This window comes from Callospermophilus lateralis, chromosome 1 (genome assembly GCF_048772815.1).
Source record: "Callospermophilus lateralis isolate mCalLat2 chromosome 1, mCalLat2.hap1, whole genome shotgun sequence".
In the NCBI taxonomy this organism is placed as follows: Eukaryota; Metazoa; Chordata; class Mammalia; order Rodentia; family Sciuridae; genus Callospermophilus; species Callospermophilus lateralis.
The window spans coordinates 210,488,547-210,515,699 of record NC_135305.1 but is presented as its reverse complement, the minus strand read 5'-3'; the positions used below and the strand labels follow the sequence as shown (position 1 = coordinate 210,515,699).

Genomic DNA, 27,153 nt, shown 5'->3' with positions numbered 1-27,153 from the left:
AGAGACCCAGGGAGAAGCCCTTTGACAAAGGAGGCAGGCTGGAGTGACGTGGCCGTCGAAGCAGGAGAGGGCCTGGGGCAGGCCGCCCGCACACCTCCGGAGGGGCCAGCCTCGCGGACACCCTGCGCTTGGGTTCCGGCCTCCAGAACGGAGACAGTAAATCTGTGTTTTTTAAGCCACTTGGTGCCTTTCTACAGCGGCCCAGGGACACGGGGTGAGGCTGAGTGCAGACTCCCGGCCCAGCCAACTTCCCAGCTCAGCTCTGTGGGGTGACACTGCCGTCACCAGGTGAGGTGGTCACCTGTGAGGTGGGGACGAGGATATTCCCCGAACCATCAGAGTGGGGTGCACCCTTGCTCCCCAAGTCCACCACCAGCAAGGTCAGCCTCCCACCGTCACCGCGGCTCCCGAAGACCCCCCGCCCAGTGGTCTGACTTCTCTCCTCCCTGATGCTGACCTCACCAGGACAGAGTGGGGTGACGGCAGGGTGGACGTGTGCTTGGTGGCCGGGGCTAGGGCTGCCAGCCACAGCCTGCTCTGAGCTGTCGGGAGGACCAGGGGCCACACGGTGCCTGTCAGGGACAGGTCAGTCCACCGCTGGGCTGCCCACTGGGTCTGTCTGGCCATCCCGGCTTTGGGCCGCTGGCCTCAGGTGCACGCCTAAGGCCATGCACTGAAGTGCTCCAAGACGTCCCCACCGGGGAGCTGGGGTGACCCTCACAGCTTTACCATTTCTTCCAACCGCACGTCCATCTGTGAGGATCCTGGGGCACGCGTTAGACCCAAGACCCTCCCCCACACACCCACTCTGGAAGGCCAGGCCCAGGGCCCCTGGCCATCACCTGGCCACTGTGCTCTGAGTGACCAGCTGCCGGGCCCTGGGTGTGAAGAGCTTCACCCGCTGTACGTGCCCGAGGCTCCCACTTCCTGCAGGAGGTGAAGACGCCCGTGAGTCTGGAAATCAGCTTTTATTTCTATCAACAGGCCCGACAGTGGGGGGGACAGGGCTCGGCCTGGGGATGAAGTCTGCTGGCCTGTCCCTCGAGGGCTGGCAGGAGCAGCCGGCACTGAGAGGTGAGGACCCCCAGGCTGGAGCCTCTCAGCCAGGGAGGGGTCTGTGCTACCCCCTTAAATCAGAGCAATGCTGGCTGACATAAATACCATCTTGAAAAGGCCCAGGGGGACAGGAACGGGCACCCAAGGCCACCAGGAGCAACAAGATGGGACAGGCAAGGGCTGGGGCGGCGGAGGGTCCCAGAAGGCAGGCAGCTCTGAGCACGCAGCCTCCACCCTGGGGCTGGGGTCCCCCAGAGCTGCTGGGAGAGGAACCGTCCCCTAAATGCCAGGGGCTGGGGACATGGGCTGTGGAGGCCCCAGGTCCCCCAGCCCGGGAGCAGAGCAAAGTGCCTTCGCCAGGAGCCGTGGTCTTCCACGGGGCCCCCTGCCGTCCAGGCTGCACTTGGAAGACGTCCTGGGCCAGAGCAGAGGGTGCAGGGAAGCCATCGTCCTGGCACAGCCCGAGGCCCTGGTCTAGAGGCTCAGCGGCCTGGAGCTCCAGAGAGAGTCCAGGGCTCTGTGTTGTGGAGAAAGGTGTCTTGTTGAGTTTCAGGGTCACAGACGAGGAACAGGGACGCTGTCTCCCTCCTCTGGTCAGCTGCGTCTTCTCAGAAGAAGCCTGGGGGGCCACATCACCTCCCTGGATGTCCCTTCTCCCAGGAGCAGAATGTCAGGCTGTGGCCCCCACCCAGAGCTGGGAGTGGGCACCTGGACGTCCACCTGCAGCTGTGGAGGCCGGGGAGCTCGGGGACCCCAGCCACTCCAGCCGTCCCCTACCATGCTCAGGACTCCCCATCCTAGGGCGGGCAGGTTCCGTCATTCTGTGCACCAGACTGGAGGCAGGGTCACAGGGTCTGGGGCGGACCCCCGCCAGGCAGAGTCACGGGTGACAGGGACCAGGCAGCAGATCGCGCCATCCTGCTTCGAGTGTGGTGGCCGTTAGGAAGAGAAACCGCTCTGGCTGACCAGGAGAGAAGGAGACACTCCCTAGGGGCTGCCAGGCTCCTAGGTGATGGCCCTGTCCCCTTCCCACACCTGCCCCCAGGAGGCTCCCACCTGTCGCTTCCTCATTTTTTTTTTTTTTTTTTGAAATGGGGTCTCACTATGTTGGCCAAACCAGCCTCCAGCTCCTGGGCTCAAGCCATCCTCCTGCCTCAGCCTCCCCGGCCCTGAGCCTACAGGCGTGTGTTACCATGCGCAGCTCGAGCTATGAACCCCCTCCCTCAAAAGCAAACAGAAAAACCCCACCTCCCCTAAGGTCCTAGAGCGAACCGGAAAGTAGCCACTTAGGGAAAGTTTAAAACTGTGCATTAGTATAAAGGATGGTCAGGAAGCACAAATGAACATATAATGGATGTCAGTGACTTCAGACTTTCTGTGTTTTAGGTGAAGTGAACCCAATAGTAATGCAAAGTAGACGGAGAAAAGCTCGAGGATGTGCATTAGGATTCCCAGAGCTCCCCAGCCCCACCCCTCGTGTGTGCTGCCAGTGATCAAACCCAGGGTCTCGGGCACACTCGGGAGGGGTCTCGGGCACACTAGGGAGGTGCTCGGCCACGGAGGGACACCTCTGCTCTACAAAAAAAATCCTAATGCTAAAATCAAAAGCTAAGTTAAAATGAAAATTCAAGAAGATATATCTGATTAATTGAACAGAAGACACAGAAGGGGAGATAAACAAATACTGATGGCGCTCTCAATAATTATATTAAACCCATTATGTCCCAGTGTCCCTTGTATAGGACCCCCCCAGAAAAATATAAATATATATATAAATGAAAACTTAAATGGAACAACAAGTCTCCTTAGGCGTGCTAGGCAAGTGCTCTACCACTGAACTGCAGCCTCTGAAAGGCAAACCTAAGCCTCTCCTGGGTGGAGTTTTCTGCCGGAAGCCAGCCCAGCTGAGCCTGCAGCCCTGGAGCCTCGCGGCCACCCCCAGCCCTTCTTCCCCCACCTCACTTTGAACATGGGGCTGGCGTCTCATGTATGTTGAGCAGGTGGAGTTTAGAGGAGATGGATCCCCTCCATTATCCCCAGAAACTTGTGGGGTGGCCCTGTAATTGAGGTCCCCCTACTGCCTGCAGGGGCGGTGGAAGTGGGCCCAGTGCTCACCTGCCCTCTGCCTCCCCCTCAGGCTCGGGGGTCCAGCGCAGGGCTTCGAAGTCAGCTGCGCTCAGCCTCTTGCCCTGCTGTGCGTGTCCAGGGCCCAGGAGGGCTGGGTCATCACCGTAGGAGTGGGACGCAGAGGCTGGTGGCTGCTGCTCTGGAAGGGAGGGGGGGCCTGGTCCAGCAGGTGCTGCAGGAAGGGAAGGGGATTGCTGGCGGTTCAGAGGGACACAGGGTGAGGGAGAGGAGGAGGTACATGCTGAGCCCAGAGTGACAGAGGGGGAGGAGAAGGCCCCAGACCAGGGAAGAGGGGACACCCAGGGGCAGACATGGGGCAGGAGTGCAGAAAGGCTCCAAGGTGGAATGAAGGTGGGAGAGACTTAGCAAGACAGAGAGCAGGTGCAAACAGAGATGGCATGGCAGCCAGCCAGCCAAGGGACAAGGACATCCACCTGGAACCAAAAGACAGAAAGATGGAGATGGGGGGAGGAGAGGTGGGAGAGGCGAGGGAGCCTGAGCCCAGGAACCTGGGAGAGGCTGACTGGTCACCAAGGTGGAGTGAGGCGGGGGGAGACCCAGAAAGAGCTGCACAAAAACGCGGGTAAGTAGGAGGAGGGAGGTGTGGGGAGACAGGAGGGCGGAAGCTAACCAGGAGCACAGAGGGTGGGTGAGCAGCAGGCAAGGACAGGGCAGGGGCGGCCACCAGGAAACGTGAGTGGAGAGGGGAGACGGGAGCAGGAAGATGAAGGGGCCAGGGCTGGAGAAAAGGGGGAAGGTGGTAAGAAAGAAGAGGTCTATGCCAACAGGTTGGGGCACAAGGTGGGGCCCCCAATTCCAGGCTGCAGTGGAGTCCTCACCGAGGGCGCAGAGACCCAGGGGCGCGGGTTCCAGGTGCGCGCGCCGGCGGCAGGCGGCCTCCTGCAGGTGGCAGGCGCTAGTGTAGACAACGCCATCCGAGCCGCACACGGGGTCCGCGTGGGCGCCACAGTCGCGAGCGCAGCCGCAGCGTGCAATCGCCGCCCCCTCCTCAGAGGCCACCGCAGGGCCCAGCTCGCCCGGGGACCAGCCTGGGGGACGAGGTAGGGTCTGCTAGGCACGGTGGACGCAACCCAGACCTTGGCGCACTGACTTCCAGGCCTGGGGCCAGGACCACTCCTCCCACAGGGTGGAAGGGAACCGACGGTGGGAGGCCGCGCCCTGACACGGTGGGGTTTCAGGCTCCTATTTGCCTGGTACTTAAACATTTTAAAAATGCTTAAGTTAAAAACGGTCCGAACCCATCCCAAGCTGTTTGGAAATTTTAAAATAACTGTCCTAAGAGACTCTCAGTCCGACTCAGACTTTTGCTGCGACCTCCCTACGCCACGAAAACCTACGGCTGTGGGTGAGAGAGGTGACAAAGGCACTCGGTGGGCGTCGGCCACTCGGTTCTGCCCCCCCCACCCCCACCGTGCTCTTTCATGCCCCGCCCCGCGCTTCCGCTCTCACCCCCAAGCCACGCCCCACCACGCCCCTCCACCAGGCAGCCCCGCCCAGTGCAGCCCCGTCTGCTCCGCGGCCGCGCAGCGCGTGCTCCACGGCTCTACTGTGCTGTCCCCTCTACATCTGGCGTCCCCTTCTTTCTCCGATCTCAGGAAGACGCGGGGGGTGGGGGTGGGGCGACAGTGGCCTCGCGACTCACCACGACTCTGGGCTGGGGCGCGCTCCACCTCGTTGCACGCGGGGCCCGCGCACAGCTCCCGGGCAAGTGGGCTGCGCGCGCTGACGTTGTAGAAGCGCGTGGCCTGGAAGGCTGCGGGGCGGAGGACGGCGGGTTAAGAGAGGCCGGGAGCAGGGCCGGGCTGGGGGTGCGGGCGGCGCTGGCCTACCAGGCTCGTAGTAGTCGTACACGGAGACGGGCAGCGCCGAGGTCCTGCCCACGACGTACTCACGGAGCGCCTGGAACTTCACGCACGTCAGGCACTGGCTGGGGATCTGCGGGGACAGTAGGCAGGCTCAGGCCCTGCTGGACCACCGGCCCAGGGGGCTGCTCTGTGATGCCTCAAGCGTGGGTCCTTCCTGGGGAAAAGTCTCGGTTGAAGCTGCCTTCAGACCCCTCCCTCTCTTGTGTGCGCGTGTGCGCGTGCACGGGTGTGTGTGACACTGAGTGCGTTCACCATGCTGCACACTCGCCTCTTCTCGGGAACACTTCTGCCCCCCAGAGGGAACCCTCCCTATCAGCCGTCACTACCTGTTCCCCTTCCCCAGCCCCTGGCAGCCACTAATCAGGATCACTGTGGTTCTCTTGTTCTGGACATTTCATGTCAACAGACTCCTCCGTGAGTGGCCTTGGTGTCTGGTTTCTTTCCCAGTGCTTCACTCCTTTTTATCAAAGAACAATATTCTGCTGCTCCCCTCCCTGATTTTCCACCAGGACCCATCCATCCATTGGGCACCAAGCCTTCAGCACCACCAGCTCTGCCTGCAGCTTCGCCCAGTGTGGCTTCTGGGCTGTCAGCGAGCTGCGGGCAGCCACAGCAGCCTCTACCCTCAGCAGTGAGCGTGGCTACCCCAGCTGGCCGTACCTCATCAAAGTAGAAGAGGACCCTGCGTCCGGCCACCTCGTACCTCTTCATCCCGATGTGTCTGTCAAGGAGCAGCTGTCCAGCAAGAGGGAAGTCAGGTCCATCCTGGAGGACCCTCTGCCCCTCACTGGTCACTTCTTCCCCTGAACATCCAGCAAACCCTCATGGGCCAGGGTCTAGGTGGGCCTGGCTGGACCTGGGGATGATGGTCAAGCTCTCCAGGCCATGACAGCCCCTCAGAACTTCGGAGAGGGGACTCAAGACTGAGCACATCTGCCCAGAGCACCATCCTCCTGTCCCTTGGCCTCCTCTAATTCAGCCCTAGACCCACCCAGGTCCCTGATACCTCCCCTTGCCTCACCTACATCGCAACCTGCCCCCTCGGCTGGGGTCTTCTTTTCAGTGTTTCACTAACACCACCCCCAACCCAAGTCCCCTGAGCCACCCTCCTGGTCACCCACCCGGTTCTCCCGGTTCCCCAGGACCGTCTTCCCGCCTTACACTCCCACACTGCAAACCTCCTCGGACCAGAGTGCTTACTTCTTGCTCCTCTTCCCCAAGCCCCAGCCTGAGCTCAGCTGTGCCTCAGGCAAGACAGCCCTCTCCCCACCCCTTTCTTCCCCTACAAAACAGCAACTTGACACTGGGACGCTGGTCTATCTGGAGGATGACGCCACCGGCTACAGTCCTCCATGGCATCCAGAATAGTAAAGGTGGTCTCAGGGGGATCTGCCTCCAGGAAGAGCCCCCTCCTTGCTCCACCCGTCCCTCGGGAGGCCGATGACCCATCTTTGCCCAGACGAGCAAAATAAACTAAAACAAGTCAAAACGACCCACAAAACTGTACAAACGGCTTGAGCTACCAGCCAAGGCGACCTGAGGTGCTCCAGCCCTGCCCCCTCCCTGCTCAGGCCCCTGCCCGGCCCTGGCCACCCCCGCCAGCAGCACTACCTCACCTGCTCCAGGCTCTCCATGTCAGCCCGAAAGCCGGACAGCAGGGGCACCTCAAGGACGGCCATGTTGGAAGACCCTGTGTGCAGCCACCTTCCAAGAGAGGGGAGAGGGGGCTGGGGACCTGAGGAGGAATTCATGGTCCCCCTTGTCCCCTGGAGCCCATGGCTGATGTCCTGTTGAGGTCTGCCTTGGGCCCGGCCAGAGTAAGGCCGGTCAGCTTTATTAGCCCATTTTATAGTCAGGACGCTATGGCCACAAGGAAAGGGCCTCACCCAAGTCTCTCCATGGGGGACCATGGCCTGTCCCACACCCCACCCTGGGAAGCAGCTGGGGGCCCGACTTGGGGTGTGTCTCATGGGGCAGCAAGAGCCCAGATGCCTGACCACGCCTGCTCGGCCGGGGACCCCAGGCACGTCACTCCCCAGCTCCCGCCCTCACTCTCTCCTTCAGTGGCTTGGGCTCCCTGGGGGCTTGTCACCTGCCAGGTGCTGGGGCCAAGGAAGGGGAGGCCGAGGTTCAGAACAGAAGGCCACGGGCACACAGCCCCTGGGGTGGGGGGAGGCAGCCCTATACCTGGGTGGCCCACAGTGGGACCTTCCTAACATGTTTCAGGGAGTAACCAAGGGGTCCCCAGCAGGGCTGGGGGCCAGGCTGTTGGGTCTGGTCCAGCTTCACCCCCTGCCCTGCCTGCATCCCGAGTCTCACAGTGGAACAGAAAATGTAGCTGGACCCACCGCCTGGGCGCTTAAGCCACCTGGTCCTATTCGCCAGACAGAACCTGCTACGACAGGGACTTGGACATGTGAGGGTTAAGGTGGGGCAGTGTGGGGCAGCGCCGATGGCTCACAGGTACCATGGCAACATCACCCATGCACCCACCTCTGGGCTCCCAGGCCTTCAGGGTGGCCACCTACACCTCTGAGGGTGAGGGTCCACTGTGGCTGGGTCCCAGCTCCCCGTCGCTGGTGTGTCAGGCGGGGACCTGCTCTGGTCATCCCTGGGGGCTGTCGTGTCCAGTCAGAACATCTCCTTTACTTACATCCCTGAGCACTGGCCTGGTGGGAGCCGGGAGCCAGAAGGCCCCTGGGGACAGGCAGCCCTCCGCCCGCGGGGCAGCCGGGGCAGGGCACGCGGCCTTACCTGGCACACACCTCCAGCGTCACCTTGTACTCCTGGTGGTGCTGGTCAGCCGCGGGGTCGTCATCGTCAGCCAGGTGCTGCTCCCCACCCCGCGGGCCCCCAGCCGAGGAGGCGGGCACAGGGGACGGGCGCCCCTCAGCCTCGAGCTCCTCTAGGCGCACCAGCAACTGGAAGGCAGGCTTGGTCACGGGGTCGGGCACGTGGTAGGTGACAGCGATCTAGGGGTGTTAAGGACAAGCTTAGGGACCCGTCCCTGCCTAACAGGCGTGGCCTGGGGGAGGAGAGAATGGGGTGCTGGGGGAGGTAGGAATGCCCCAAATTAGGACAATGACCCTGTGACAATTGCAAGCGTGACCCCTCTCCCTCTCAGCCTGGGGACCGCTGACGTGGGTGCGGGCTCAGCTGCCGGCCCAGCTGCCTCTTTTGGGTGCAGAGCCAGGCTCACCACACATTGGGGTTCTCCTCCTGTCCACTGGGGAGTCTGCACTCCCACGGGGGCGGGGGCTGGGAGGGCCGAGGCCAGCGAGGGCCGTGGAAGACAGCTTGCTTTCCAACCACCAGCCAGAACTTGGGGCTCCCCGCCCCAGCCAGCTTGGGGCCAAATCCCAGGAAGTGCTGGGTGGTGGGCTGAGGGTCGAGGGCCAGGCGGACTCCCTGAGCGTCCCTGTTGACCACTCAGGAGGAATAGCCTGTGCCCTGGGCAAGGCCTCCCGTGGGTGGCTGGGCTCTGCTTGTGGTCAGATTTACTGGGTCAAATGGGTTTTCCTGAGGGACCGCTAAAGACGCTCCTTCTGAGGGGTCCCGTGGCCACTTGTCTTGGTCAGGTGGCTGCAGCGTCATGGGCTGCCAGCTTCTCTGGAGTGTCAAGTCCGCTCCATGCAGCCCGAGCTGGGCCGAGCTGGGAGCCCCGAGCCCGCCAAGCCTCACCTGCAGGAGGCAGCAGCCGTCTCCCCTGGCGCTCACAAACAGCCCGGTCGGGAGGCTGGGGATCTGGAGAGAGAAGAGCCCGTGAGGCTGCCGCCTCCCCTGCCAAGACACACAAACCTGGCTCCAGGAGCACGCACCGCCGCCGTCTGCAGAACCTTCCGGTTGGCCCTGTGCAGCGTGAAGGTCTCCTGGTAGTCCAGGTTGGTGGAGGCCAGGGAGACCGTGAGGTTGACACCGCCAGCATAGGACAAGATGGCGTACTCTGCCAGGGCCTGCAGGGCCACGCAGGTGTCCTGGGAAAAGACCACTGTTAGCCCCGGGAGCCAGCGGGCCGGCCACACCTTCCAGGGAGGCCTAGCCAAGGACAGGGCACCCACGGGGATGGGATGACCCAACCAGGTGACAGACCCATGGACCTGGGGACCCCAGGAGAGTTGGGCAGGTGTCCCCATGGAGGCAGGGGCTGGACTCCCAGAGGGTCCAGGAACACCTGGCCCTGGCTCCTACCCACTGATCCCCGAGGCTGCAGCCCTGCAGTGACCCTGCCCAGACCCAGTCCTCCCTCTGGCCCTGCCCGGCTCACCTGGGTGGAAGAGAAGCCCCCAAGGGCATTCCGCTGCTGGGACAGCCACTTCACCGCGGGCAGGGCGGCGGCCACGTCACCCAGGAGGGTGTAGGTCAGCAGGGCGTAGGCGGTCATTTCCACCTCTGCTGAGACCACTGCAAGGGGAGAGGCCAGCTGGGCTCTTTCAACAGTGGCACCCGGGTCTCAGTGCTCCAGAGGCAGCCGCTGCGGGAGGCACAGGGGGCTGGGACAGCCAGTACCTGACCGAGAGACCCCATCCCCGAAGCTCAGGAATGCGTCCTTGTCCACGCCCCGGGAACCTGTCAGGCTCCAGTGGGTAACTCCATCTGCAAGGACAAAGCTAGTCTGGAGCCACAACCCCGCCCAGCACGCAGCCTGACATCCCCAAGAGATACTGGGGGACTAGACCTCAGTGGAGGAAGGTGCCGAGGGACAACCAGCCGGAACAGGAAGGGTCTCAGGGTTCCATCTCACATTTTCAAACACAAAGCAGCCCAGGCTTTCCTGTGCCCTGGCAGACATCACTAATCAATGCCTGCCTCCCCCTGGCCCTGGCAGACATCACTAATCAATGCCTGCCTCCCCCTGGCCCTGGCAGACAGCACCCATCAATGGCCGCCTCCAGTCTGGGTACTGCTGCAGCCCAGATGTGTCCACTTGGGGTCCAGGCAACCAAGGTGTCAAGGCCCTCAAACCTGGAGAGAAACCAGCCCTCCCCCCAACTTCCCATCCTCACCCCTGATCCTAAGCATTTGGTCTTACATAGACGATGCCATTGTTGACTTCAGAATTCTACATTTTAAACTCTTTTTCCCACAAAAATTCCCACTGAAAGCAATCCCTGGGCTGATGAAGGGGGGCAGCGGCTGCGGCCGAGGGTGGGATGACCGAGTGGGGTGGGGGAGGGGGCTTGGTGGGGGGCATCCGGACAAGTGGGGGCTTGGTGACCAGGGCTCTCTGAAGACAACGGGTGATCATTTTGCATGTGGAGGGACTAACACCCCAAAGATGGAAATGCTTCCTTCCCGGGGCTCACCCACCAGTGGAGGGGAGAATGGGGTCTCCCTCCGCCTGCCCAGCATCAGAAGTTTGGGGGATCTCCTGTCGAAGACCCCCCACTGCCCTCCCTGGGGTCAGCATCCCCCATTTCGCAGGCCTAGAAAGCGCTCAGGCAGGCCCAGCCTTGGACAAAACACTGCATCTAACCGAGTGGCCGGCTGGTGCGCTCCCGCGTGGACCATTCTACACGCAAAGCCATCAAGAGTGAGCTAAGACACCTCCTGAGTTGCACGCGAGCGTTCAAGAGCTCAGAGTGGGCTGTCCCACACGGTGGCCTCCGGGGCGGTGGCCGGGGAACACCTACCCTGTGTGATGGCGAGGCTGCGGAGCTTGCGCAGGGCCTCAGGGGCTGCGGGGCTGCGGAGCAGGGTCAGCGCGTAGGCGGTCAGAGCATGGCTGTAGGGATCTGTAGCCAGGGGCCCCCTGGACTCCAGGAAGCGTCTTGCTTTGGCAACGGCGGCCCTCTCCTCCTGCAGAGTGGGGTGACACCGGGAGCTCGGGCTGCAGCAGCCTGCACTCTGCCTGCCGCCCCTGCGGTCAGACCCCACCGCCTTCCTTCTCTGTCTTTGACCCTTTTTCCAAATGAAGTCTGGGCAGGATGCTCAGGGATACACCAGGTCAATGCAGAGACCCTCCCGGGAGCAGGCAGGGCCAACCCTGTCCACACCCGCGCATGGCCAGGGCTTCAGGAAGACATCTGGCCTTAAGACGCCCAGCCCAGGCCCTCTGCACCCTCCAGGCCTCGAATCAAGAGGTGCCTCTGCAGAGAAACCCGCTGACCTCCTCCTGTGCCCTAGAACATGACCTGTGGGAAGACGCGGGCACAGCCATCACCAAGGACAGGCTTGTTCAGAGGAGCTTCCCTGTAAGGTGGACTCACGGGAAGAGCGAGTGGTTAAAGCAGGAACCAATTCAGCCAACTAGCAGAGATGCTCTGCCGGCCAGCGGTAGAAGCCGTGGAGTTAAGATAACGCAGCGTTAGTTAACTGCTGTGGTCACAGAGAGAACGCGTCCCCAAACCTTTGATCCTCAGACCAGGACAAAGCATGGGAATCGCCTCTAGGCGTGGGGTGAGATTTAGCTCCCCAGAGAGGATCTGGGGAGGAGCAGGGCAGACTAGCCAGAGCCCAGGTGTGACCCATGAGTCCAGAGATGCTGACATGGGAGCTGCCCCAGGCCACGTGGCAAGGGTGCTATGAAAATGTCACCCAGTGGGGAAGGACCCACGCTGCCCCATCTGTTGCTTTAGCTGAGAAACTCTATTATTTACAAACAAGTGTTCACAACCAGGCTCAGAGGGACCCGGGTCTTTTTTTGGGGGGCGGGGGGCAAGCTCAGATGATTCCAGTGCAGGTGCTGTGGGTTGGATGGTGCCCCTACCCCCAAGAGATATGTCCCCTGGAACCTGTAAACGTAACCTAACTTGGGTAGCCTCTATTTTTTTGGGCAATGCTGGGGATCGGACCCAGGACCTCACACAGGCAAGTGCTCTACCACTACTGAGCCACCTCTCGGCCCAGTGTGATCTTATTTGGAAAAGTCTTGGCAAATATCATCAAGAATCTTGAGATGAGGTCATCCTGGACTAAAGTGACCCTAAATCCAAAGATAAGTATCCTTAGAAGGGGAGAAGACAGACTTTACATCAGCATACTATAGTGACACGGCCACATTAATGTGGGTCAATACACAATAGCTAAGCTATGGAACCAGCCTAGGTACCCTTCAGCAGATGAATGGATGAAGAAAATGTAAGACACACACACACACACACACACACACACACACACACACACACAGAGGGAATATTATTCAGTCATAAAAAAGAACGAAACTGTGGCATGTGCTGGCAAATGGATGGGACTGGAGACTCTTGCGGGGAATGAGGGGGAGGGGGAGGGGAGTAGGAAAGAAAGTGGAACAGATCAGACAAACTTCCCTGTGCTCATATGTGAACACCCGGCAGTGAAACTCCGCATGGATACAACCACAGGAATAGGAAGTCACACCCGTGTGTGTATAATATGTTAAAATACACTCTACCGTCACGTGTAGCTAAAAAGAAGAACACATAAAACATGAAAAGAAGTCACCAAGATTAAAAAGAAGAAGGAGGAGGAGGAGGAGGAGGAGGAGGAGGAGGGGAGAAGACACGGAGGAGGCAACCATGGTGGCACACGCTGGAGTGACGTGGCCACAGCCAAGGGACGTGCGGAGTCACCACAGGCTGGGAGAAGCAAAGAAGGCCACTCCTGAGCGCCCTCGGGGTGGGGTGGCCCTGCCGGCACCTTCTGGTCCCGGCACTGGGACAGCAGGTCCTGCCTCCGCCACCTCAGGGACTCAGGGCCCCAACCCTGGGGGGAATTCGCCCTTTCCCTGGGGAAACCCCAAGATCAGGGAAGATGGGGTTGGGAGGACCTGGAGAGGCAGAGGAAGAGTTTTCTGAGAAATGGGGTGTCCTGTGGGTGGGAGGAGGTGGAGGGCACAGAGACAAGTCTGAGGGCGCCCCCCCAGCAGAGCCGCCGTCTGTGATGGTCCACGTCCACAGACCACCTGAATGTCACCAGGGAAGCTCGTGACCCAGGGCAAGGCCTGGTGGTGACCGGGCCCTGGGGAACATCAGCCCCCCTCTCCGCAAGCTCCTCGGCTCAGTGGTGGCGCTCGCCCGGCAGGCGGGAGGACTGGGGATGTCCAGAGTCACCCCTGCCCTCTGAAGGCTTATATCTTATCAGAAGGAGAAATACCACATCTTCAGAGAGCTCTTCCCTGACTGTTAAGGGGTCACTGAGGTAGGACCCCATGGTGGGATTAGTGCCCTTATAAGCAGAGTCACCAGAATCCTCAGTCTGTGTGCGTTCACTCGGGAAAGGTCAGGTGAGCAAGGCTAACCCTTAGTTACTCTCACAATACTTCTTGTTCAGTGTGGAGATGAACCCAGAGTCCCAACCAAACCAGGCAAGTGCTTGGTCACTGAGCTACACCCTCAGTCCAAAAGATCCTTTTTTATTTTCATCCTATTAGTACCTATACATTTCCTATGGAAAAGGGCTCCCTGGGTGCCCAGCATAGAAAGTGCAAAAAAAAAAAAAAAAAAATCCTCACCTCACAGGCTGTGTCATAAAGCACAAAGTGCTGTGGACAACGAGAAGATCTGATAACTTTCAGGGGAAAGAAAAATCCATATTCAAAGGAAAAGTACTCAGAAAGACAACCGACTTCTCCACAGAACACTGGAAACTAGAAGAGAATGGAGTGGAATCCTGTATCTTACAGGAAAGTGAGGGCCAAGAGAGAATTCTATACCCAGCCCAACTATCACTCAAGGGTTGAAGCAGGATGAGAATATTTTCAGACATGCAAGACCTCAAAAGTTTACCTCCCAGTACTTTTTCTCAGTACAGCAGGCTCTCCATATTTGCAAGTTCTGCATCCATGGATCCAGCCAACCAGGAATAAAAAAAAAAAAAAAAAAAAAAGGGAAAAAATCCAAAAAGCAAAACTTGAATTTGCCACAGGTCTTGAAATATTCTGAATCTATGCAAAAGAACCGATATACAGGCACTGCGTGAAGTATTGTAGGTCATAAAGAGATGATTTAAAGTATAAACGAGGATGTGCATAGGTGCTCCGCCAGTGCTATGCCATTTGATAGAAGGGACATGGATTTTGCATCCCTGGGTTTTGGTGTCTGTGGAGGGTCCTAAACAATCCCCTCTGGACACTGAGGGACAAGAGGAAATCAATGGAGGAAGGAGGCAGAAACAGAGGAAGGGGTCCCGCAGTCAGGGCCATCATGCTGCTTCCCCAGCCAGCATGTGGCTCCCTCTACCTGGAGTGGCGGTCAGAGGCACAGGAGGGGACATCAGGAGAACACACTTAAGAGACGACTTGATGATTGTTAAACTTCCATGGAGATTTTTAGGGATGACATAGGAACGTTGTGGGTTAAATATTTGTGTCCCCCAGAATTCACATGTTGAAGCTCTAACCCCCAGTATGATGATAGTGGGAGGAGGGGTTTAGCAGAGGTCCTTAAGGTGGGGCCCCCATGATGGGATTAGTGTCCTTATGAGAAGAGTCACCAGAATTCTCAGTCTGTGTGCATTCACTCGGGAAAGGTCAGGTGAGCACACAGTGAAAGGCAGACACCCCAGGAAGAGAACCCTCACCAGGAACGGAATCTGCCTGCACCTGGGTCTTGGACTTCCCAGCCTTTAGAACTGTCAGCAATAAATGTCTGTTGTTCAATCCACTCAGCCAGACATGGACTGAAACCACCAAGACCATTAGTCAAAATAAACCTTTTCTCTTTATAAGTTAATTGCCTCAGGTGTTTCATTAGAGTGATGAAAAATTAATCTACTTCCCAACACGTGCCAATTCTCGCCCTCATGGTTACCACAGGTATCTCTTTTCTGCTCAGGCTGAGAAGTCGGATGTTCTCAGTTGATGAAAAGTTTGAAAGAGCCTCATTCGTGAGTAAGGGAAATGAGGGAAAATAAACCCTGCCATGAAGGGGGGACCTCCCACTTGTTCCTCCAGCCCCACCCCTGGCCCCCCCGTCTCCCAGGACTCCACCTGGGCTCACCTCGGACACTGTGCCAGTCTCCAGGAGAGCAGCCACCACGTAGGCCGTCAGCGGGACTGTACCGTGGATCCCACCCTGCAAGAGGACTGCCAGGCCTCACCCCTGTCCCAAAAGGGACAGCCCATCTCCTGCCAGAGTCCTGCCCCCGCCTTAGCCCCTCCTCCCTGCCCATCAGCCAGCACTGGCCCGCCCTGCCCGGCCTCAGCCTTTCTAGGGCCCGGCCCCTCCTCCATCCCCAGCACCCCTGTGCAGGCCCCGCCCCTGCCCAGGCCCCGCCCCTGCCCAGGCCCCGCCCCCGCCCCCGCCCCCGCCCCGCCCCGCCCCCGCCCAGGCCCCGCCCAGGCCCCGCCCAGGCCCCGCCCCCGCCCAGGCCCCGCCCTGTCTACGCCCTGCCCCTTGACCAGACCCCGCCCCTCGCCCAGCACGGGCCACACTCCCCGCACACATGGCCCAGCCCCGACTCCAGCCTTAGTCCCTCGCTTCCTTTAGCCCTGCTTCGAGGAGCAGGGGCGGGTGGACAGGCCGCGAGGCCACTCACCTGGATGTCCTTGTTCAGGATCCTGCCCACCACGGGGAAGGCGCCGTCAGCTCCCTGCTGCCGGATGATCCAGCCCTTGGCAGCGGCCAGCTCCTGGGGGTCGATGAATATGAAGCTCCGAGCCTGCGCGAAGGACTTCAGGACAAAGGCTGTGAGCCTGAAAGAGGATGCGGTGGGGCTGGGGTGTGACTGAGCAGGGTCACCTCTCACATGTGGACGAGGGACAGCAGCAGGCTCCCTGCACCCCTGAGCTCCATTTCCTCCTGTCTGAGCTCGGAGGGGCCCATCTATCCCCCTCCAGCCCCTGTGGGCACTCCATGGGAGCGGAGGGCACCGTGCCAGCACCGAGGGGCCTCTTGAGAGCGCGGCCCTCTCTGCCCGGACCTCTCGGCCCAGCGGTGCCCAGGTCTACCGGCCCAGCACTCGAGGCTTCTCTGTGAGCTCGCCCAGCCCTGCCTCCCCTGCCATGCGAGGGAGACCCTGTGGCTGCCTGCCCAAAGACCCCTGGTCTTATTCAGAAGCCAAGTTATGAGCCTCCCTTGGTGTCCTGGGTCCCTGAGGGCCCATCTGTGGCATTCTGATCCCTAAACGGGGAATAGCTTTGAAATGGACACAATGCTGGGAGGTGCAGCCATTTTGCCACCATGAGGGATGTAGGTGCTGTGCTACTTCCATGGGGACCATGAGCCCCCAGCCCTGTGGTGTGAGCTCTTTCCCACCATGGATTCCATGTGATTTTCTGTTGCTTATGGCTGAAAACATCACATCAACCTACTAACTTCTGTTACTGCTGGTTCCGGGGGCCCTGGACACATCATGCCTCATAAGACAAGGTTCCTTTTGTCTTTCAAGGTTTAGCTGGGCGCGTCTCCCCCACTCCGGGGTGGGCTCACTGCCTGGACCCCTCAACTGCCCCCGTCCTGGGGACAACCCTACCTCCGCATCATGGCTGTCTACCTGCTCTGCTGCCTGTGCCACCCACCCCGTCCAGCTGGCACCGAGGGGCACCCTAGGATGGGTGAGGCCAGAGAGAAAATGAATGAGCAGATGCAGGGGGATCGCCGACAGGAGTCAGCAGCCACGGAAACAGGAAACGCCCCCAACTCAGGATCAAAGAGTGGCAGAATCGCCTGACATCAGGAGGCACGGACTCCCCACGTGCACCACCCTGTCCTCCATTTTGCTCTCTTTTTCCCTCTTCCTTCCCTTCTCTCTTTTCCCCGTGTGGCACGGGATTGAACCCAGGGGCACACCACCTCGGAGCCGTCCCCAGCCCTCTTCATTTTTCGATTTTGAGACAGGTGGTGCTAAGTCGCTGAGGCTGGCCCCCAGCTCACCATCCTCCTGCCTCAGCCTCCTGAGTCTCTGGGATAACAGGTTGTGCCCCTGCGCTCAGTTCCACATTGTCCTTTTTAAAACACCAACAGAAAGAGACATGTCGTGTGTACATGGATGCCGTGAGATGCCACTCGGGGATTAAAAAGAAAGGGACTCTCACACAGGCAGGCCCAGAGGGACCTGGCAGGCATGTAGCTCAGTGGCAGAGGCCATCTGAACAGGGCACACACACTGCATGATCCAACCCCATGACAGGGGCACAGAGAGGTTGAGTGTCAGGCCCAAGGTCACACAGTTCAGAGGAAAGAGCCAGGTTTGCCTGCTTCAGGGGGAGTGCTGCTCCTTGTGTTTATGGAAACCCCATCCTCCATGTTCCCAGGAAAACGCCCGCGTTCAGGAAGAGTGAGGGGCACAGGGGAGACGGAAGCTTCTGGGCTACATTTCCACTGATTGGTGGCATGTGGCTTTTCCTGCTCTGGCTGGGCCCTTAGCCCTGGAAGATGCCGAGTGTGCGGGGGCAGGGGGTGCACACGGGCCCCGCCTCGCTCACCTGGGGGCCTCTGGGGATCAGCCAGACATACACAGGTTTCTGGGGAGGGGGACAGGTCGCCAAACTGGGCCCCTGCAGGAAAGGGCTCAGCAGGCGTGCCCCCCCGTCGCCCCCAGCATTGCTGAGGGCATTGGGCGCTCTGTCTGTCCGTGAGGGACGCGGTTTCTATGGCCACGCAGAGGAGCCCGGGTGGGGGCGTAGGGTTGGCAGGGGAGACCCAGGCTGGGTGGGCCCCTGGTGATGCCCAGGACTGCCGCGGCCGGAGCACCCCAGGGCACGTGGCCAGCTGGCCCAGCCCCCAGTGGGTCCTTCTGTGCTGGTGGCACCCCAGGCCAGGGACCCTGCTCACCACCTCCTCCCTGCGCCCCCAGCCCTCGCGGGTGGTGACCTGGCCCATGACCTCTCCCTGCCCAGTTCTCCCTGCCCCGGGTCACCCCCACTCCTGGATCCCGTGGACCCTGAGGAGCTCAGAGCACCAGGGGCCAGCGAGCAGGGGCCGGGCTCCCGTCACCATGGTAACAACAGCTGAAAGAGTCCCAGCAATGACACTGCTGTGCCCAGCCCCGGCCACCCTGCCTCCCCCGGGGACCCCGAGGCGGGACCACAGCTGTCTGTTCCCCACTGTTTCCTGCCACCCACCCCAGGTCTCAGAGCCTGAGTGTCCGCGTGCCCAGGGTGGGGAGGGACTCACCACATGCTCCCCGACGGGTCTCGCTCCCCGAAGGCACTGTAGGAACCGTCCTGGTGCCTGTAGGTCAGCTGGCGCTGGTAACCTACGGGAAGAAGGGGACCGGTTCTGCTGAACAGCTGCCCTGGGGCTGCCTGCAGGGCCCGGGCCTGGCACCTCCCCACAATGCCACCTCATCTGGGGCCCTTGAGACTGTCCACCCACACCTGGGTCCCTGAGACTGACGCTCACGCTCCTGGGGTTCTTGAGACTGCCCCACCCCTGCATGTGGGCCCCTGTGACCTCTGCCTCATTTTCTAACCAGCCTCTGTGGCACTGTGGGGAGGTCACACGCCAGCCCTCAGTGGTGCCCAGGTGACCAATGAAATGCACCACCTCAAGGTGGCACCCTGGGTCCTAGGTGGCCAGTGTCCACCCCCTCCCAGGCCCACACCTCCTGAGCGCCTGGCCTTTCTGAGGGCCGTGGCCTGCTTCCTGGAGCCAGACTCTCTGACCCTCTGCTTCCATCTGGGAGTTGAACGCTGACCATCACACGTGTGTCCCTTTCCCGTCCATGAGGACGGGTGACTCCAGATCACCAGAGCCTGGTGGAGGCTTCCAGCGCAGCAGAGCCACTGCAGAGCCAGGAGTCAGGACCCCGTCTGGCCCCCGGAACCCGGGTGCCCACGTGCCTCTGTTCCCTCCTCCGAGTGGGGCCCGGGAGCTCTGGGTTGGGCACACGTGGGTCCTTCCTCCACCTGGGCCAGGCTGCCCGGTCACTCCAGTTCCAGCCCAAGGGCAGAAGCAAAGCCCGGGAGACCCCAGGACCTGGCCACCAGCTAACTTAGCTCCCTCATGACACAGACGGGGAGCGGGGGCACCGCGAGGGACCGTCTCTGCCTGAGCACAGAGCGGGTGCCGTGAGAGGAGCAAGGCCCCAGCCTCTACCCAGCCCCCTCGTGGGACCAAGGCGTGCAGAGGGACAGCCTCAGGTCCCGCCCGCCACACACCCCAGGGGCCTCCTTCCCAGCGCTGTCCTATTTATTTCTGAAGATGTTCACTGTTCTAGGCACAAACAGCAGCTACTGGGTCAACTCAGAGCCAACTGTAATGACCACACTGAACTTTTCTTTCCTAAATTCAAAAAATTATGTGGTTATATTACTTTTGTTGTGAAATAAAGATCTCTAAAAAAAAGAGACTCGCTCTCCTGTGGCCAAGCACCAATATAAAGAGTCGTCCTAACAGCACAACTCCAGGCTCCTGGGGAGAGTGACCGATTGGGGCTGTCCTGAATGGCCTCCTTGGCCCACTGTGCCTGGCCTGTAGCCACCCCCAGAGGGCTGCACCCACTGCTGGCCTAGATATCTCCCTCCCCCTCCCTCCCCCTCCCCCTCCCCTCCCCTCTCCCTCCCCCTCCCTCTCCCTCCCCCTCCCTCCCCCTCCCCCTCCCCTCCCCCTCCCCTCCCCTCTCCCTCCCCCTCCCCTCTCCCTCCCCCTCCCTCTCCCCTCCTCCTCCCCCTCTCCCCCTCCCCCTCCCCCAGGCAGCCGGCCCCATACCCTGGACCAGGTAGTCAGTGGTGTCCCTCTCCACCTCAGGGCTGAGCTGCTGGGTTTTCTGAAGATACCGCAAGACGAAGACATTGGGGGCGAAGTGGATCATGTTCTGCTCTCCGCAGCCAAAGGGCAGGCGCAGGAGCTTGTTGAGGTGGTTCAGGGTGGGCCCCATGACGTCGCCTGGCAAGAGGGAGGGAAGGGCCGGGCTGGAGGCCGTGCCCAAGTGTAGAGCACAGGAACGGCTTCTCCCGGGGGTGGGCCAACTGCTCCAACACTGGACGCCAACCTCTGACTGCCCGTGCTGCCCTGTGGGGCCACCCAGACGGCCTGGTGTCCCGGCTTTGGTGGCCACCTGCCCTCTCTCTCCTACATGCTTCTGTGTTTCCTAGCTGTCACTTGGATGTGCACTCTCTAGTTTTTCACTCTTTTGAATGTTTTTTCTGTCTAGGTTTTAAAATGGATGCATTTTGAGGCTATAAATTACCTGCAAAGTGCAGCTTTAGCTGCATCCCACAAATGTCAGGAAGTCAGTGTAGCCATTCTTGTTCCCTTCTAAAAACTTTTTTTATAATTTCCAGAAAAATGTGATTTTTCTCTTTAGCCATGAGTATTTTAAAGATTGTTTTAAAAGTTTCATACACACAGGATATTATGGAATATTAGTGCATTATAATGTTATTTCTCTCTCTAAATTTCTGGTCTTCTTTTGTCTCAACCCATCGGTATTCTGACATCCTCTCCTTGACCTCTTTGTCCCCGACCCTGCCAATAGGCCCCCTGGGATAAGTGCTGTTCCCTGAACCTACCTCCCTTTCTCCTTCAGCTTCCTCATGACTCACTAAGGCTGCCATTGCCCCTGTGCCTCTTCTGTGGCCCAGCCTGACGGCTTCTTCATAACCCTCCCTTGGTTCCCACCTTCCTCTCCACTCTTCTGACTCACCTGAGCTGAGGGCCCTGCACGTGGGTCTTCTGCACTGGTGCCCATCTGCTTCCTCCCACACCTCTCGCCCACATCCGGCCCACCCGCCCCTTTGCCCCTGCCCTCCACAAGCCAGGCTGTGGACAGACACCTGTGAGGGAAGCAGCTGCCCGCTCAGACCCAGGGATGGCGCCGTGTGGGACCCCCAGGGTGAAGGCCTCGCCGTAGCTCTCATCCACCGCCATCTTCCGCCAGATGCGGAACTCGCCCACAGAGCCCCAGCCAGTGGAGAAGCCAATGAACCGGACCTCCAGTGGCCTCAGGAGGGTCCAGGCCATGAGGACGGACTCGCTGGATGGCTCTGGACCATGGCCAACCTGGAAAAAGAGACCAAGGCTACTGGACGCCGGCAGGAAGCGTACAGTGACATTCCGTCGCCTGTGAACATGGTCAGGGGCCTCAGCCACACCCCCCAGAGGTCATCCCGTCACTGGGCTTCCAGGAACTCCTGGGCCTTACAGATCCCCCCTGTACCTGGGGCATCTCTGCTCCTGCTTTACCAGGTGAACTCCTATTCATACTTCAAAGCCCAGCTTGGCGTGCCACTCCCCCAAACCTTGTGCCAGCTGTTCCTTTTCTAAGTCCCCTTCCTGGGCCCAGAAAGTGCCCCCTTTCACCTGCTTGTACCCAGTCTCCTGGCCACCCACCACCCTTACTTTTTCTTCTCCTTTTTCTTTTCTTTCTTTCTTTTAAGCAGCTCCAGACAGACTGGGAGCCACCTGAGGGGCTCTGTGTTCCCCTCACTCCTCCCTGCCCCCAACAGAGCCTGGCAGAGAACAGGAAGCAGCGGATACCAGAGGGGCCTGAGGCTCCCATGCCCACCCAGCCAGCCCCGGGTACCTGAATGAGCCCGTCGCGCCAGCTGATCCAGAACGTCCTGAACTCGTCCCAGGAGAGGAGCTTGGCCGTGTGGGCGCTGGCCACGGGCTCACCCATCTTGCTGGTTGCAATCCATGACCTGGTGTTCTGATGGCCCCCCAGGACGATCTCGATCATGCCCGCTGTGTCCTGGGGCCCCGAGGACAAGGCCACACGAGCGTCGTTGTGTGCTCGCACGGCCACATCGAAATGGGTGAGACGCTGCGGCCGCTGCACGTACTGGAACTCATATTTGTTGGGGGTGGAGATGTGGAGTCTCTCTGGATGGAGGAAGGGAGGCTGGAAGTTGAGAGGGAGCCTGGAGGAATCTGCCACCCTCACATAGGCTAGGAGGCGAGCACAGGAGGCGAGCACAGGAGGTGAGTACAGGAGGCGAGCACAGGAGGTGAGCACAGGCGGTAAAAACAGGAGGTGAGCACAGGAGGCAAGCAAGGAGGCTAGTAGGAGGTGAGCACAGGAGGTGAGCATAGGAGGCGAGCATAGGAGTTGAGCACAGGAGGCGAGCACAGGAGGTGAGCACAGGCGGTAAAAACAGGAGTCGAGCACAGGAGGTGAGCACAAGAGGTGAGCACAGGCAGTAAAAACAGGAGGCGAGCACAGGAGGCAAGTAGGAGATGAGCACAGGAGGCAAGCAAGGAGGCTAGTAGGAGGTGAGCACCAGAGGTTAGCACAGGAGGCGAGCATAGGAGGTGAGCACAGGAGGTGAGCATAGGAGGTGAATATAGGAGGTGAGCACAGGAGGTGAGCATAGGAAATGAGTACAGGAGGTGAGTACAGGAGATGAGCACAGGAGGTGAGCATAGGAGGTAAGTAGAGAAGGTGAGCATAGGAGGGGAGCACAGGAGGGGAGCATAGGAGGTGAGTACAGGAGGTGAGCACAGGAGGGAGTCCGGATAGGGTAGCAATCTCCCCAGGGCTCTGCACACAGCTGCAGGAGCCATGGTGGAAACATGGTGGCTCAATAGCAGCACTGACGGTGGCACCCGGGGTAACTCCAGCTGGAGACATGCAAGGTGCCAGAAACTGCACAGGCGGCTGACAGAAGAAAGAGGAGACCCAGATCCACGGAGAGCAGACTCCACGGGGGCAGAGAAATGCTGCAGACACACTCTTCTTCCCCAAGCCGACCCACAGACTCAATGCAGATTCAAGCAAAATCCCAGGGGAGTTGCTACACTGACTTTTGAATTTTCTGGAAATGCAAAGGACCTAGGGGACCCCAAATGGCTTCAGTAAAGAACGATGTTGAAGGATTCACACCACTGGGCACGGAGGCTCAGTGTGCAGTTACAGTGGTCACCGCGAGGTGAGAGCACAGGAAAGGCAAACGCGTCCAGGGAACAGAAACAGGGAGCCGAGCGGACCCAGGCACGTGTGGGCTACTGACTTTCAACAAGGAGCAAAGACATTCCATAAGGAGAGGACTGGACCCCGGGCGCTCTGCTGCTGAGCCACATCCCCAGCCCGTTTTATTTTATTTATTTATTTTGAGACAGGGTCTTGCTAAGTTGCCCAGGCTGGCCTTGACCTGGTCATCCTCCTGCCTCCTAAGCAGCTGGCATTAGAAAAGTCTTTCCTATAAATGGTGCCAGGGCAATTGGTGACCCGCGTGCAGAAAGATGAACGCTGGCCCATACCTTGCAAGGTATCTAATCAACTCCAAATAGATCATTGCCGTTTAGAAACCATAAACTTAGAACCACAAAACCTTAAGGAAACAGGACTCTGAAGATGTCTTGGGAACAACAAAGTGTGATTCACAAAAGGGAGGATGGTGAGCTGGGTTTCACCAAAATGGAAGACTCTGCTTCACGGCAGCACCAGAAGCCTTGCATGGGGCTGGTGCCTATGACCACAGCGGCTCGGAGGGCTGAGGCAGGAGGATTGCCGGATCCAGGCCAGCGTTGGCCACTTAGTGAGACCATTGACCTCCTGACCGCTGTGCCCGCTGTCCCCGGGGAGGGGGCGCTGGCTTCGCGGTGAAGGAGCTGTCACCGTGTGGTAGGGGAGGGGCCCGGTGGCTCCTCAGTGGGTGCAGAGGACTCACCGTTGGGACAGAAGAAGGCACTGTAGGTGTAGGACCGCGGCGCCCCTTCAGGCTGAAACAGAAATGGAGCCACTGAGAGCAGGGACGGGGAGGTGGGGACAGTCGGCCCAGAGGAGCGTCCAGAACTCCCAGGGCAGCAGCTCCGAGTCTGGACCATGCAAGTGAGCTGCCGGGGCTTGTGGGGAACCCAGGGTGACACCAGGGTCACAGACACACAGGAGTGACCAGGTCACCCACCTCCTAGGTCCGGGTGGCGACACAGAGCCTCGCCATCACGCTGTGCAGCGGCCGTGGAAATCTCGCCTGCTCCTCGCGCCCGGCCCTGCCCCCCCACTGCCCTCCGGTCCCCGGGAGCCCAGAAGGCCGTCAGCTGTTCTTACAGAAGGGCCAACACGTGGGCTCACTGAGGGGCCCTCGACAGATCAAGGATAAAGGGAACGCAGTACATGACACAGTGGACTATTCAGGCAGAGGACATGGTGAGTCCTGTCACTTGCAGTGACACGGGTGGGCCTGGAGGACAGCAGGTTAATGAAGGAAGCCAGGCACAGAGACGGCGGGTGTCCTGGTTCGTTTGAGGAAGCTAAAAACATTGATCTCACGGGAGGAGAGACCGGGATAGTGGTCACTAGAGGGGGAGGGAGGGGACACAGACCGTGGTTAGGCCAGGGACAGCAAGGGACAGCAAAGGACACCAGAGCCCAGGAGATGGAAGAAGGTTCTGATTTTCCAAAGCACAGAAGGGGAACTACAGTGACAATGGCCCATGACACATTCAAATAACTAGGAGAGTCTGAAGGTTCCTGGAACAGGAGATGGAATGTTGATTTCCTTGATTAGTCATTATACATCCTATCCATGGACTAAAGTATCACACTGTTGCCCCGAAAATATGTATGAATATTACATATCAACTAAAAAAAAAAAAAAAACAGGTGCCCAGAACTTAACTCCCAGACCTCAAAGGTTTGCTAGAGTTTGGGTTTGGAATATCTCCAAAGGCCCCTGTGATGAAGGCTTTGGGGAGGTAAGGGGACCTTTAAAAGGCGGGGCCTAGAGGGAGGCCTTCAGGTCATTGGGGGTGTGGCCTTGAAGGGGATAAGGTGGTGCCAGCCCCTTCATCTTTCTCTCTGTGGTTTACCAGCCATAAGGTGAGCGGCTCCACTTCCCCATGCACTGCTGCTGTGACGTACCGCCGCGCCACAGGCCCCAAAGCAATGGGGCCCAGCCATCCGAAATCTCCAAAACCATGAGTCACAATGGAACCTCTTCTCTTTTATAAGCTGATCGTCTCATGCGGAAGGTGTATTTGTTACAGTCACAGAAAGCTGACTAGCACACAGGAATAGCTGCAGCAAGGCAGCCGTGGGCCCCACTCCCTCCACAATGGCTAACTCTAGGTGTCGCCTTGACTAGGTCATGGGAGGCCAGAGCGGCTAGAGGCTATTTCCGGGTGTGTCTCTGGGGGTGAGTTAGTCCCTCCCCAACGTGGATGGGCACCATGCTACCTGCCAAGGCCCAAATAAGGCAACCAGGCAGGGAGGGTTAAACTCCCCTCTGCCCGCTGGCTTCCTGAGCTGGGACCTCCATCTCTTCCTGCCCCCGACCCCGCCCTTGACTCCACGGCTCTCAAGCCTTCAGCGACACGCTGGCTGCCTGGGTCTCCATCCTGCAGGGGACAGGTCACAGGGACGGCTCCAATTCCACAGTCACGTGGGCCGCGGCCTGATAATAAATCTCCTTCGACATCTGTATGAATGCGTGTATGGTAAACCCCATCTATGCAGTCACGCGTCACTTCACAACGGGGATATGTTCTCAAAAACGTGTCCTGGGTGACCTTGTCATTGTGCAAACATCATAGAGCGTATTTACACACAGGCTGCAGCTGCTCCAACGTCACTACGTGGTGATTGTACGGACCACCTTCATACGTGTGGCCCATTGTCTACTGAAACCATGTGTCTGTCTGTCTGTCTGCCTCCTTTTGGTTCTGTTTCTCTAGAGAACCCTGACACATCCACCCTCTGCTGGGTGACATGGGGTCACTCACTCAACCTCTCTGGGCTGGGAGCCCTCCATGCACACTGTCTCTGGTCCCCAGCTCTGGCAGCGGGGAGCCAGACCCCGTGCGTTTTCCACAGCAGGGCTGGACAGCCAGGACACCTGTGGGCCCCACAGGTAAGAGGCAGGTCCTGGGTTCACAGCTGGGAGGTCTGTGCGGGCCCTGACCTCGGACTCCCCTGCTGCGGGACTTGTGTTCCGGGGACCCACGCCCCACGTGCCACCTCACAGTCCCGCAAACTGCCTTGGAAAAGTGCAGAACTAGGAGACACGCACGTGGCCCTCAAAAATGGTCAGGGTCACTCCCTCCAGCCCCTCCAGAGTGCAGGGCCACCTCACAACCTGCTCAGCTCTGCGAGGAGGGGCCAGAGGCCGTTGTCCTCCAGCAAGAGGCTCCCCCCAGCTGTCCCTGAGTCATCAATCCAGACTCGTGTGCTGCCCGGCTGGGGCTGGACCGTGTACCCGGCTGCTCCCCCCAGGACTGAGGCCCACGCTGGCCCCGCGGGTGGGGCCTGGCCTACCTCCACGGTTAGGCTGCGCCGGATGTGATCCGTCCCAGCGGGGACCCTCCTGTCGGGGGGACCCTCCTCTGCGTGTCTGCTGGGCCTCCCGTCCCGGCAGCAGCCGGCGTCTCCATAGGCCAGGGCTTTGGCTGCGGGGATTTGGTGGCTGTCGGAGCAGGTCCCCGCCAGGGTGGGCTGCCCCTCCCTCCCCTTGTGTCAGGCATGCGTGTGCCTCTGTGCAGGTGCCGTGTGCGTGTGTGGGCGCGTGTGCACGCATTTCTGTGTACACATCCACACGTGCGTGCCTCTGAGCCCGTGTGTGGCCTGGGTGTGGCTTGGGTGTGCCTGTGTCCCCCGTGGGCTTGGCACCGCCACAGCCCCGCTCCCCCCAGGTGAGGCCCTGGCCCTCTCCCCAGAGCTGCCCCCCTGTCCTGCTGGCCCCAGCTGCTGTCCTGTCCTTCGGGACGGTCCTGACCTCACCTGCTGGCCCGTCTGCCCCACGGCCCCCGTGGGGCCAGAGCCTGGAGTCCTTGGTGGCTGGAGGGGAGCATGGGGTCCCCACCTGTGATGTTGCTGAGCCCCAGGCTGCTGAAGGACAGGACGACCCAGGTGGGCCCCGTCTCCCCGGGGGCCACACACATCTCCTTGGTCAGGTGCCGTCTGCCGGGGTGCCCCACCAGCTGGACGCCCTTGGGCACGGAGATCTTCACGTGCACCTGCAGGGGGCACTGCTCATGGCACCTGGGACCCGGCCTCCCGCCCGCTCCGTCCACCGCAGGTCCAGCCTCGCCAGCCCTCCCCAGAGGCCACGCCGTCCTCAGAGGCCCCTTTCTACTTCCAGTCAGGCAAACCCCGGCGCTGTCTGTCTGCCCCGCTGCGGGCTGGTCCCCGCCCCTGGCGAGCTTGGGCCTGCTCCTCTCCCAGCCCTGCATCCCCACAGGCCCCGGCGGCCCCCAGGACCATGGGGGCTTCAAGGGCAGCCTTGCCCGCCACACCACCCTGGGGCTCCTGATGGACACAACCCGACCCACTGCCAGTCTCCCACGGG

General features: G+C 60.0%; 1 protein-coding gene across 1 annotated transcript in view; it reads right to left on the bottom strand.

Moving 5' to 3' along the window:
- Nucleotides 1-1,885: 1,885 nt before the first annotated feature.
- Nucleotides 1,886-27,153, bottom strand: part of Cpamd8 (C3 and PZP like alpha-2-macroglobulin domain containing 8) — a 66,799-nt gene continuing 41,531 nt past the window's right edge. The window contains exons 21-42 of the mRNA XM_077109341.1: nt 26,668-26,821; nt 26,124-26,254; nt 23,539-23,590; nt 21,453-21,751; nt 20,704-20,929; nt 19,637-19,813; nt 18,101-18,182; nt 15,522-15,678; nt 14,984-15,058; nt 10,700-10,865; nt 9,576-9,662; nt 9,334-9,470; nt 8,888-9,043; nt 8,751-8,813; nt 7,824-8,041; nt 6,686-6,773; nt 5,730-5,804; nt 5,034-5,139; nt 4,847-4,957; nt 4,023-4,232; nt 3,172-3,322; nt 1,886-2,017 (exon numbers count right to left, since the gene is read on the bottom strand). Coding sequence (XP_076965456.1) covers nt 1,996-2,017; nt 3,172-3,322; nt 4,023-4,232; nt 4,847-4,957; nt 5,034-5,139; nt 5,730-5,804; nt 6,686-6,773; nt 7,824-8,041; nt 8,751-8,813; nt 8,888-9,043; nt 9,334-9,470; nt 9,576-9,662; nt 10,700-10,865; nt 14,984-15,058; nt 15,522-15,678; nt 18,101-18,182; nt 19,637-19,813; nt 20,704-20,929; nt 21,453-21,751; nt 23,539-23,590; nt 26,124-26,254; nt 26,668-26,821 — 2,943 coding nt within the window. The 3' untranslated portion in view covers nt 1,886-1,995. The remainder of the gene's footprint in view (nt 2,018-3,171; nt 3,323-4,022; nt 4,233-4,846; nt 4,958-5,033; nt 5,140-5,729; nt 5,805-6,685; nt 6,774-7,823; nt 8,042-8,750; nt 8,814-8,887; nt 9,044-9,333; nt 9,471-9,575; nt 9,663-10,699; nt 10,866-14,983; nt 15,059-15,521; nt 15,679-18,100; nt 18,183-19,636; nt 19,814-20,703; nt 20,930-21,452; nt 21,752-23,538; nt 23,591-26,123; nt 26,255-26,667; nt 26,822-27,153) is intronic.